Source organism: Ochlerotatus camptorhynchus, unplaced genomic scaffold (assembly GCF_037179485.1).
Source record: "Ochlerotatus camptorhynchus isolate MF236.1 unplaced genomic scaffold, CSIRO-AGI_Acam_v1.1 ptg000217l, whole genome shotgun sequence".
NCBI classification, from domain to species: Eukaryota; Metazoa; Arthropoda; class Insecta; order Diptera; family Culicidae; genus Ochlerotatus; species Ochlerotatus camptorhynchus.
In genome coordinates this window covers 298,373-311,725 of record NW_027040707.1, presented here as the reverse complement: position 1 = coordinate 311,725, position 13,353 = coordinate 298,373, and the positions used below count along the sequence as shown (strand labels likewise).

The window sequence follows — 13,353 nt, the reverse complement described above, 5'->3', positions numbered from 1 at the left end:
TGGTTTCACGAGGTTTCTGCACCACTAAAGGCTGACTAAAAGTTAATTGGTACACCCCTCGCGCATCGCTAGCACGCCTCTAGAATTGGGAATCGAAAATCTTAGACAGTAGTTTGTTTACACTTCTATAGCGAACAACTGGTGCAAGTTTGATCGAAGTAGTCGATCGCGTTCAGAAATAACGACAAGTGGAATTCGAAAAAAGAAGAAATATTGTGCACAAACACCTGGAAAATCCAGATTGGTCCGGTTCCAAGCTGGCTAAAGTGATGAAGATGCCGAAAACAACAGTTTGTCGAGTACTCAAAACCTCTAAGGAGACGCTGAGTGTGGAAAGGAATCAGCGGACGTACGAAAAAACTTGAACCAGGGTGTTGAGGTGCATCAAAGCCAACTCCGATATTTCGATCCGAGATGTGGCCAGAAGGTACAACGCCAACTTTCAAACGGTGCGGAACTTCCTTGCCAGGGTAGGACACAAGTCATACAAAGCCAGTAAACATTCGAACCGGCACATGAAGCAGAATTCCGTGGCCAAAAAGCGTACAAGGCTCTTGTACGACCGTGTTTCGACGAAACACAATGGCTGCACTTTGATCTGATGATATGACGAAACATACGTCAAACTCGATTTTAAGCAGCTTCCCGGTTTTACATCGCGACTGGACGTGGGGATGTGCCGGGAAGATTCAAGTTCGTGTTTGCCGACAAGTTCGCGAAGAAAGCCATGATTTGGAAAGCGATTTGCAGTTGTGGCTTGAAAACGGAACATGAAATCCCAAGTTTACATCGAAGAATGCCTGATAAAGCGTGTATTGCAGTTAATCCACAAGCATAGGGGCAAAATCATCTTTTAGCTCAATTTGGGCAGCTGCCACTACTCCAAGGTGTTTGTGGAGTGGTATGCTGCCAACAAGATCGGTTTTGTCCCCAAGCTAATGAATCATACGAATTGTCCGGAATTTCGACCAACCAAAAAATACTGGGGAATTTCAAAGCAGCGACTTTGACGAAGCGGCAAGGCGGGCAGTCAAGGACATCCAGCAAATGCGGGCAAAATAGAAGAAATACGCTGATTCCGTGTTCGTTTCCACTGTGCGAGACAGTCTATATTACGTGATATAGGCTGTAATGTGAATGGGGTATTAGTTCGAACTGGAGAAATGTAACCATCTAATGCTGTAACTTTGAAATACTGTAAAGAAACCATTAATGGACTTTTTAAACTTATTGAATCACGAATTAAGGGTCTTTTTGTGAAAGACTTTAAAGAATGCGATAAAACTTACCATGTTACTTAGGTTATGAAGTGCTCCATAGGAGTTTTAAGGATGGTTTTAACTAAATTTCAAGATAGTTATTAGAAGAGTTTTAAGGGAGTTCCGTTAGGAGTTGTAACAAAACTTAGAAGCTGTTAATTTTCATATCATTCGATTGAAGATGAACCAATACAACCATTGAATCAATTCTGTGAAAACGAATTCTCGCATGACCATAATATGCAGAGGCCCTTTCTCATTCGAAGCTTATTGTCACTGTCGATTGAGTCACTCACTATCATTTCAAATACGACGGTGGAGCATAAAAGAAACCCAGAAAAATTATCCCGAACAGACAAGTCGACCCGATGTCGGATCAATGAAAGGACAATTTAAGGTCAATGTCGACCCAATGTTGTGTTTTTGTCGGGTGTATTTTGGGTTTATGTCAGATAAATTTCGGGTCAACATCGAGTAGAGGGTTTGATAGAAGTCAGGTTGGTGTCGGGTTGGCTTAGCTTTTTCGCCGGAATGTCATCCAGAGCTCCATTTATGTGAAGGTTATAATCAATTGAATGATATCAAACGTTTCTCAAATGAGAATGATCCATGCCTTCATCAAATGACTAAGCAACTGATATCATTCATTCGAAGGAGGTCCCCCTTTGATAGTGAATAGCTTCTTGTCTCATTTTCATCAAAAATGTTCAATTGATTTTAAGAATTTTCAGTACTGCTTGGAAGAACATTCCAAGAAAATCCGGAAAGGAAACTTATGGAGAATTTACAGACAATTCTGAGCATGATTCCAGAGACATTCTGAAGCGAATGCTATGTCAACTTTTATGGACTTGAAAGGTTCCATAGAGTATTGTATGGAAAATGATGGAGATAAATTTAAGTGACATGTTGTGAACATTATTAACTATTTGAATTGAGTTGTAGCATCAACGAAGTGACAGACGGAGCGGCTCGAAAACTTTGGTGACGAACCTGCTATTGCAATTTACTACTGGACTGTACTAGCATTTTCTTAACATGTACTAGAATTTTTTGGTCCTGTCACTTTCACGCTACTCAAAAATGAAATGCAAAAAAAATGTCGTATGTGTAGAAAGCTGACTATGCATTTGCAAATCAATAAATAGCGCCCTCTGCAATTTTACTACTGAAAATATTTTCTACACCTAACTCTTCATACATACAGTGGCGCCGGTGGTTTAGTGGTAAGCGTGATTACCTCTCACCCCAAAAGGCCTGAATTCAATCCCAGTCGGTGTCGCCGGGGTTTTCTGAGGCCTAAAATCTCTGATTCCCCGCGAATAAAAGTTCAATCTCACGAACAAACTATACCAAATGATAGAGGAATCATTCCTCGAAAGTGTTTGTGTTGTTAGATTTTTTTAGATTGAGCTTTAATTCGCAAGAAATCGGAGATTGGCGTGTTTGTTTGCAAAAGCAATTACTCCTTAATCACGAAAGTATGAATTCTTTGATTTACGCGTTGTCTTAGACGATGCTTAACGTTTACCATTGTTTTTAAAAGTATAATATTGAAAATCAATAGTTTTACCTGTTGGAATCGATACGTAGGCAAAATTCCGATCGATTGGTGCAAAAATATGCAAAATGTATTATGAAACAGCCGAGTTATAATCGTTCAAAACCTGACCAATTTTCGTTACATGTTCATTTTTCGTTCTCGTAAAGTGTACACTCATATATAAAACACAGAATTAGTCATAGTTCCAGCTGACAAGGAGTTTTTTAAGGGCTTTCCACAAGATCTGCTACTTATCTCAATGAAATTTAACATCATGTTTATCATGGCAAGGTTGATGGAATCTACAAATGTCCGTTATTACGGTGGTTTTGCTTTGCAACTTCGAATTTTTGATGGAATATTTTTACGCCGGCTGTACTTTGACAGTTTCACTTGGATGCTGTTTGACAGGCGTTTGGATTCAGTCTGAACTTTCTTGATGCCACCCTCCCTCTCTCTCTCCTAAAGTGCTTACTTTGGATGCAGCGAACGGTCGTGTATTTGTTGCGGTCGTGATTCTAATCGAACAAAATGGCTGGAAGGTACCACAGTGGACAGCGCCAAATTAAAAAGACAAACTCTCAACGTGCTAAACAACATTAGGGGTGACTTGAAATAATTGATTTAAAAAATAAAAGAAAACAATTTTAAAATAATTATTTACTCCTTGGGTAAAAAGCGGCTAGTCTCACTGGATCACTGGATAGCTGTTCAAAAGACAGTTTTGACGTGTGCAATGCAGGGTCTGTAAGTGTTGCTGAACGTTCGATATGTCTAGGCATCGAATTGAAAACATTTATTCCTTTATAATATAATGGATTTTGTGAAGCACATGTCAAGAAATGTTTCAACCGCGTTTCTAGTATTATATCGATGAAAGTAACTTCCTCTTTCAATTCAATCACACTACTTTAAAAATAAACACCATAGTCAAATATACAATTCTTTGTTTGACCGACAACCGACAACCGTCTAGCATCAAAGTTGAGGAAGTAAATCGATTACATTTCAAAATCAAACGCATTATTATGTTCTGCAAGCGCTGTAATCTCGATATTTGTGTTGCATTGGCCAGAAATAAAATGCATTTGACCGGGAAGCTGCTTAAAATCGAGTTTGACGTATGTTTCGTCATCGATCAAAGTGCAGCCCTTGTTTGTCGTCAAAACACGGTCGTTCAAGAGCCTTGCATGCTTTTTGGCCACGGAATTCTGCTTCATGTGCCGGTTCGGATGTTTACTGGCTTTGTACGACTTGTATCCTTCCCTGGCAAGGATGTACCTCAACACCCTGGTTCAAGTTTTTTCGTAGGTCCGCTGATTCCTTTCCACACTCAGGGTTTTCTTGTAGGTTTTGAACACTCGACAAACTGTTGTTTTCGGCATCTTCAGCACTTGGAACCGGACCACTCTGGATTTTCCAGGCGTTTGTGCACAATATTTTTCTACTTTTGAGTTCCATTTGACGTTATTTCTGAACGCGATCGACTACTTTGATCAAACTTGCACCAGTTGCTCTCTGTAAAAGTGTAAACAAACCACTGTCAAAGATTTTCGATTCCCAACACTAGAGGCGTGCTAGCGGCGCGCGACGGGCGTACCAATTTACTTTTAGTCTGCCTTTAGTTGGGCGTCCACCAATTCAACTTTGATTAGAGAAATGCATGTGGATCGGAATTCCGAAAGTAGTCAAGAGAAACCACCACGACAGGCCTGGGATGAAGTATTCCATCCGGCAGGAACTGTCATCCTTTGCAATGAGCGATTGAAAATTCAAACAGTATCAAGATGGATGCAGGAATATCATCCGGACCCGCAGACACAGAATGTTTTAGTTTACGTAACGCTTCAAAGCTCAAATATGTTATCATTAGCGAGGCCTTTGTCTGGAATCCTGAGAGCTCACCTTCCAAGCAAATTCCACACAGCGGGCAAAACCAATTTCCCACCGTCATCAGTTCGAATCGCAACTCGAACTGGGTCAACCTGGCAGCGTTAAGGTGATGGAGCTCGAAATTCTATGCAAATTAACGCCCCTCGACTAACCGTTGCGTTCCGGGGAGATTCACTCTTCCGCCGACCGACCGGTGAGAAAGACTGCGCCGGGTGTGTCCAGTCCATAAAGCTAAAACCACGCACGAACGGATGCCATTTCCGCCCGGCCACAAGCGGCCGTTACGCGAAATTCTTTCGACCTTTTGCTCTGGTGAACTAGCGGAGTTAACTGCCAAAATAGACCTTCCAAAAATTTGACTTTAGTTGTAGCCCGTTGATGCGTTCTATGTAGGCTCAAAACTGCCCATTCAGACAATGTGGAACTTGTGAATGGAGGAAGCAATCAAAATAACCTAAAAAACGCCGACGAAAGAATGCGGTCCAATCTGACTCCAGCAACAACGACGACTGCGACGGTGTCGAGTGAAAGAGGAAGCTATTTGGAATTGTAACGATGATTTTTATGCGTCTATCTACGACGGCTGGGTGACTCGTGGTCGGTCTTTCTTTCTTTCTTTTTACGACCCCGGCAGCCGGGGTCCATTCTCGTTTGTTTTCCCATCTCCGGTTCCCCCGCTCTGCACTGCGCCACCACGCCCGGCTATTTTTTGTTTCGATGTTGTCGGGTTGACTAATGAAGCTGGACATGTGTCCGTCCTATGCATGGGCGTGTGAGAGACGGCGGGCGGGAAATGGAGAAGATTAGGCATTCGGGTGTTGGAATTCCTTCAAAGGTCGTTTCGAAGGCTTTATTTCACTCCTGACGTGAGTAGAAATTTCGTGCTGCTGGGTTGAATGGAAACGGGCCGGGAGATGACCGATAGGCCTGGCCGTCAATTTCCCACCCTGCTGTGGGTGCAACAGCGTGTTCTGGGAAGAGCGTGGGGTTTTGTAGATTTTTATTCATTCATTCTTTCGGCAGAACGGATCTAACGATGGGCGCTGGAATGTTGACTCGTAAAAGAAAAATGTGATGTAAGACGTGGTCTCCCTCGCAGCTTACGGGGACTTACACACTATTACGAAGACGACAAATGAGACTGTCAACGAAAATGTACCCATAATAGTACCATGATAGTCGAAAAGAAAAGAAAAAAGACGAACGACGAGATGCACTGGCGTGAGCAGTCATTTGGGATTGGGCTATCAAATAACTTTATAATTGTGGTTTAATTTCTTGCAGGATCATCATGATTTCCAATTGATTCCGCTGGTTTTCAGCGGTGTGTGAAGGTTTGATGTGATTTGAATTTAAATTAAGGGATTAGGTAGCAACCCCTTAATTTAAATTCAAATCACACCAGACCTTCACACACCGCTGAAAAACATCGAAATTAAATGGAAATTTCTTGCTCTTGCTCCCTCCATCCGCAAGTGTTGCACCCCGGACATCTCATGATGACAAAGTATTTTAATTAATTTTAACGTCGCGTAATGCTCCCGCGCCGTAGTTTTGAGTGGTTGTCGTTTTTCATTGTTTCAAATCTATTAAAACAAAAAAAAAAAGACACACAATTTCGCATCAGTTTCCGAGTGGCTCTCGAAATTCGTGGACCGGAATTTGGTCATCTGAAATGACTTCCTCTCTCTCTCACTATTTGTGTGTGTGTGAGTATGTAACGATTGCGCACGCGATTATCTAACACCGAACCGTTCTTTCTTTTTTTTTGCAATCTCGAAAAATTAACCGACACATGTCGCAATATGACATCGCCGAAAGTTTGCGCAAAATTGTGAGTTCGCTTCCAACATGAAACGAGAACTTTTTCAATATTGCGATGCTAATTTACGTGCAAAAAAATCTCGTCCCGTACAACAAAACAGACGAGCGGAAAAGTTCCCATACAGCTCCTTTTGGCACCTGCCGTTGGGAGATATTAATAATTCAGTTAAGTTCATGTTACAAGTGTCAGCTGAAAAGTGCAACTCACGTCGCCAGGGTCATTCGCCCATTGTTCACAGCCCCTTCCCTGTGCGGAGGCGGTGGGAAAAATCGCCCTCCCAACACAAGCAGCAACGACGGCTAATTTTTCGGTGAGGTTCCAATGGACTCGGACAAAGATGGCGGAAGCTTAAACTCGGTCTGTCTGCTTGCGACTGCGACCGTCCGTCCACCGTTCGTTCATTGTTGACGGTGGTGATGATGTAAACACAAAGGTAAATCACCCCCCGCCACGGGCAAAAAAAACTATCAAACGTCTAAAGGGCAGCTATGAATTTCCCCCCAAGTGCGGTGGCGGTGTAAACAAATAACATGATGAATTGGAGTTTGAAATGCCTTTCGAGCACGAGTGGTGCTACTTTCGACTACTTCGGATATTCGGGAGCAAACAACAATGGCTTCTAAATTTTGACTGCTCTCCGTTGGTGTGGAGAGGTCCGATGAAAGTGAAATTGCTGCCGGATTAATTCAGTCTAATTACTTTCACCCGTCTTTTTACGAGGGTTTGCGCCAATAGTGAGAGGCTGGCTATGTCGTCGCTCTAGGTCTTTAGGAACTGGCAGTGAGAAGGTGATTTAGTTTCGTGTGTCCGAATTGGTTGATGTTTGTTAAGTCAACTAGATATGCAACTAAGTACGGTATATTGATATACAATAGAAATTTCGCTTCGCCCAATGTTACAATACAAGTCAAAAAATGCCTCCCTTTTCACGTTGAAGACTTAAAGGGTGATGCGGTCAAAATTTGGTCAAGGGAAAACGCGTGTAAATCGGTGAAATCGTTTATTTAAAAAATCAAATTAAATTTCTTTTTCAAGTTCAATTAGTATAAAATTCAGGAAAAATATTCAGTTAGGCTTCCGCATTTCCAAATCCGAATTGCCGGGCCTTACGCTTGACCCCTGCCATCAGATTTTGTACAGCCACCTTGTCCACCTTCTTCGCCGCAGAAAGCCAGTTTGCCTTGAACTGCTGCTCGCCCTTAGCAGTTTTTTTGGTCTTCTTTAGGTTCCGCTTGACAATAGCCCAGTATTTCTCAATTGGGCGGAGCTCTGGCGTGTTGGGAGGGTTCTTGTCCTTGGGAACCACCTGCACGTTGTTGGCGGCGTACCACTCCATGGCCTTTTTACCGTAATGGCAAGATGCCAAATCCGGCCAAAACAGTACGGAACAACCGTGTTTCTTCAGGAAAGGCAGCAGACGTTTATTAAAACACTCTTTCACGTAAATTTCTTGGTTGACAGTCCCGGAAGCTATGAAAATGCTGCTTTTCAAGCCACAGGTACAGATGGCTTGCCAAACCAGATATTTCTTTGCGAACTTTGACAGTTTCATGTGCTTGAAAACATCTGCTACCTTTCCCCTTCCTTTTGCCGTATAAAACTCCTGTCCCGGAAGCTGCTTGTAGTCGGCTTTGACGTAGGTTTCGTCGTCCATTACCACGCAGTCAAACTTCGTCAGCATCGTCGTGTACAGCCTCCGGGATCGCGCTTTGGCCGTCGTATTTTGTTTATCATCGCGATTTGGAGTCACTACCTTCTTGTAAGTCGATAGTCCGGCTCGTTTTTTGGCTCGATGCACGGTTGTAGACGATACAACCAGCTTATTTGCGGCATCTCGGAGAGAGAGGTTAGGGTTTCGCTTGAAACTACCGGCAACTCTCTTTGTCGTCTCAGCGGCTTCCGGTTTTCGATTTCCCCTCGATCCAGACTTCCTGGCTGTCGACAAACGTTTCCCAAACACTTTAATTACATTTGTAACGGTTGATTTGGCAACTTTTAGCGATTTTGCCAACTTTGCGTGCGAGTAGCTCGGATTTTCGCGATGCGCGAGCAAAATTTTGATACGCTGCTCTTCTTGCTTGGACAGCATTTTGACAACTGAAGAGTGAATTCCAAAATCAAAATAGGAGCAACATTCTACACACACACACCTTCAAAATGAGGGGTGTTCAGGTTTTTTAAATGCAAAATTGAAAGAAATACGTCAAGTTGATATTGACCAAATTTTGACCGTATCACCCTTTAGTCTTTTTGCATATTGAGCAGCGAAACAGTTCGATGGCCATTCTTATAGAAAATTTTCTCAGCTACAACTTTGCTGAAGATTGTTTCCATGTAAAACGAGACAGGAAAATGTTATTAATTATTTAAGAGATTGGTAAACTTATGACATGATCAAGCAGCTGCTCTGTAGGCAACACTGTATTTTGCAGTGTGCCATAGTAGCCATGATTTTTGTGTCCTATTCAACGCCCCAGAAACACCAATGTTGCCTGGTGAGCAGTTGATTGAGCATGATCATAAGACATCAGCGCATTGAACCATTGATAACTTTCGATCCTTGCATTTAATCAAAAAGTGGTCTTGAGCAAGTTGTAACTGGGAAAATTTCCTACAAGTACAAATGAAAGTTTTTGAGGCAGACCGATATGGTGAAGTATTAGATATACATGAACAAAAATCTTGGAATTACCATAGTAATTCCCATACAAACTTCAAATGCCATTGTGCCATCTCAGTTTCTCACCAAATGGGTTCAAAATTTGAGAGGTTAGTCAGGATCCAATTTGGAATCGTTTAAGTATTGGGGAGCGAAAATTTCAAATTTTGCATCACTCTAATGGCTATGTTGAACTCGATGTTGCTAAGGGTCGGTGATTGCGGTGATATTAGTGATCGGCTTCGATGCTTCGTTGACTGTGTTGAACTCGTTGTCGTTGCTAAGGGTTGATGGTTGGGATTGTATTGGTGGTTGGCTTCGGTGTAACTGTATATTGAATAAAGAACGTGAAATTAAGGCACCGAAAATTATATAAAATACATACAAATAAGAATACAGGTGAAGGTAATAAATACGAAAAATAAAACCACGGCATGCATCAAATAAATCAAAACTACAAGGGACAGCCCTATGGGGTTGAACGCAATGGCGACGAAGGACTACGTGGTCTTATATAATAAATCTTGACTGCAGCCTTCCGTTGTGTACTGGAGAACAATGTTCAACGCCAAACGCTGAAAGCACTACTGCTGCTGATGCCGACGACTGGACATTACCACACACGGTGATTAGACTGAATCCGATCAGCGGTTGAGGGCAGCTTTGATGGCTAGCTGCTTCTGGGGAGCCTTTAGTTGTGTACTGGAGAACACCACCACTCACCACGCGGGGATTGAATAAACACCGTTTGGTGAGACCGGATGGAATTCAACTTTGACATCTGTGTTAGGAATATCGCTTTTCGCAGGCAATCGGTGATAATTTTAAGTATCATATCAACAGTTGCACATTCATGCATTTTTCAATAGTAACATTTTTAAAATGATAAAGTGTTGCGTAGAATGCGTAGGAATATTTCTGATCGATTGGTGATAAAATTATTGAAATTGGTCCAGGGGCAGTTGCGTTATTAACGTTCAAAATCTTTCATAATTTTGTTACATGTTCCATTTTCGGTTTTCATAAAGTGTACCCCCATATAGAAATCACAGACGTAGTCCTACGTCAAAACAAGTTAAAGCATGACTATAATTTGCAAAAATCTGTAAATGTCACTGTCAAAAATGAAAAGTCTGCACATTTACAGGCATGTCTTCAAAACTGGCATCACTGCTTCCCAATTTCCACAGAACAGCATCTGTGTATGCGATGATTTATAATAGATGTCCCATGTTTCCTATGCATACCTGCAAAAGAATCTTGCATTTCCTGGTTGAGTTTATCTTGAAGCTACTATCTACTGTTTTTTTTTATTTGTATTGAAATTCAAACAAATCAAATGCACCATCCCCTCTCACTCAAAGATCGTAACAAGCTACAAGATCAACTTCCTGAACCGAATTGACTGAGACCGTTCACCCAAAACATTGCCGGAAGCACTTGTTTACGGCCCGTTCGTACCGAATAAATCACAGACCGTCATCCTCAAAACAAAAACAACAAAAATAACAACAGCGAACACAAATCAATTCCGGAAGAATCGCGTTCGGGGAGGAATGTTATCGACGAAAAACAAAACAAAAAACCCTAATCGAACGAACAAACGAACGAAGCATCATCACGGTCATCCCGTGGGAATGTTGGCACCGATTCGAAAGGGACAAACGCGAACACTTGTTGTTTCCCTTTCTTGAATTTCCCTAATTTAATTAATCTACCGGGAAGTGCGCGCCCTCCGCTCGCCTCCGATAGAATGGAATTGTTTCCTCGCCCTGATGGCTCCCCAAGTTCAAGCGGATCTTAAAAAAGCGTAATTATTCATTCATCGTCGTTTGTTCTTCATTTTTTTTTTGTCTAACCATACTCCACAACTGGAGAGTCTCGGCCCGGCCCCCCCGGATGGATGGCCGTTGAGATTGAGTGGTCAAGTTGTTAGCACTCGTTCGCTGAAGAGTTCTCGAAGAGTTGTAGCGCAGCACCACTTTGCCACTTCAGCTTAGTTCAGAAGCTTTTCCTATTGTGAGCGGAGGAATTTTTAATTTCAATTTAGAGTTCGCTGAGCGAGATGGCATTGTGAGCTAATTGAACTAGCCGCTAGTACTGAACGTGTGAGTTGATTGAAGAATGCAGTCGTCGTCATATTGGTCCGCAAAGTTGAGCTCAGCTGCATCCCCTGGCATGCGGTGAAAAATCAGGCCACGGTGAATGAACGTTAGAGCGGCGGAAAACGATCCGGTTTTTACTGTAATTGGTCAATTAGCCTTCAAATGCTTCGACACCAACAAGGTAGTGTCGTATGCGAAGACGTCACCAAGCATTTCTCTCTTTCTCCCAGTCAGTGGAAGACTTCGATCACCGTGGAGTTTACCCCCGCGGGTAAAACTGCACGCAATAAATTATCCATCATTAACGAGTTGTCGGACGCCGGCGGTGGGCACCAAGTGGCGGCACACTGCTGCTCGAATGCCTCCGGGAATTTGGCAACCACATTCAAAAAAACACAAACCCACATGAAACTAACCATTGAAATTCTTCTGTTTGCCTTCACTTTTCAGATGCTGAAGCACGTGCAGATTTCGCCAATGCGTAGCCGGTCCGATTCGCTCTCGATGCGGTCGTCGACCTCCTGTGCGTCTTCTCTGTGCGGAAGTCCTGAACCACCGAACGAGCAGCTCCGCAGCCACTCCCGGGCGTCCAGCTATTCCAGCCTGAACGAAACCATTCCGCAGGTGAGTTGAAATCGCAGAAGTGCATCATTGCAGTCGGTTAGGAATCAAGTGACAAGTGGCATGGAACGTACGTTAAGGGCATCTTCATCACTCCATCGGTGTTTTTAAACTATTTTCTGAGTGTCAAATCATCGAGAGAGTCAAGCCCTATCCTAACAGTAAGCGTCCAAAAACTGATAAAGACACCGTTCAGCAGCCGTTTTTCTCCTAATGACAATTTCCTCTTGGCAAACCTTGTTCCGCAGCACAATTTTTCCTGTCAATAGATCAGGTTCCACCACTCCAACAATAGAGTACTTAATTTTGAAGGATGCTTTCGGCAAGCACTCGATTTTAATGAGGCCTTAATTATTGTCATTATGGCCGGGGGAGGATGAATACTTCCAAGTGCTTTTCTAGCGCCCTCCTTCCGTCACTCGCCAGGCGGAGGGCAGAACAATTTAGGCGAAACTTTTGCAACCTGCACACCACCGGCCAAAAGCTCATCGGCGTCGTTCATAATTATTATCTATTGTTGGTGCAATCAAGAATCTCCCTTCGCTCAACGAGTATACGAGCTACCAAAGCCGCTCATCGGTCTGACTGTGGCAAAATTTAATTATGCAGCTTCCCTCCCTAGAACTGCGGTGGTGGCATTGCATTGTAACAAAATTGAATACAGAATCCGCGTAAAAACTCGCACACATACAACACTCAGTAGTATTCAATCTCCCACACGCGAACGTAACACAGTTATGGGTCTAATTTGTTGGGCCAATATGGGGTGGCGCTGCGGTCGTCGTAATTTCATCGGAGGGAGCAGAGTTCATGCGTCTTTTGTTTTCGCAAAAAAAAACTCCATCAACTGCGGTGCACGGCCGCGCGGTTGCTCCACCAATGAACCATAATTGCGAAATATGACTAATTAAATCTCACTCTGCTGTTTGCTTGGCTTCGTTTTTTTTTTGCGGCTGCAATTTTTGCTCCACATCTCCTCGGTTGGATGGGCTTATCTTGAGTCTGATAGTTTTTTTTTTGTTTGCCCCTGTTTACTCTGCCAGCGACGGAGATTTCCCAGGCTGTATGAGTGATTGAGAATCCGAGGAATTCAACGGGGGACAGCGATGATGGCCCAAATACCCAGCCGCAGTAAGAGTGAATGCCGCGGAACGATAGAAGAGAGGATGACGGTTGTTGGATGTCATTTTTTTTGCCAATGAAAATCGAAAGTTTTGTTTCCGGTGCTGGTGCTAGTCTGGTACTCGGCGAACTGGGTAGCGATGTGGTTGCGACAGTTTTGTGGTGGTCAACGAACTGGTTTGATTGGAAGCTAGCCAGCTATCTGATCAAGGTGATTTGAAGTAGTAAACCTTGAACTTGGATGGTAGTTTAATGAAGTTTTATTGGAGTAAGGAGCTCTGAATGAATCGGTTAGTTACGGAACTGAACTGACCCCTTTTTTCATT

General features: G+C 43.0%; 1 protein-coding gene across 1 annotated transcript in view; it reads left to right on the top strand.

Annotated features, from left to right (window-relative positions):
* The window catches only part of rau (RA domain-containing protein rau), a 111,842-nt gene that overhangs the window by 52,430 nt on the left and 46,059 nt on the right, over window positions 1–13,353 (top strand). The window contains exon 2 of the mRNA XM_065224910.1: window positions 11,735–11,908. Coding sequence (XP_065080982.1) covers window positions 11,735–11,908 — 174 coding nt within the window. The remainder of the gene's footprint in view (window positions 1–11,734; window positions 11,909–13,353) is intronic.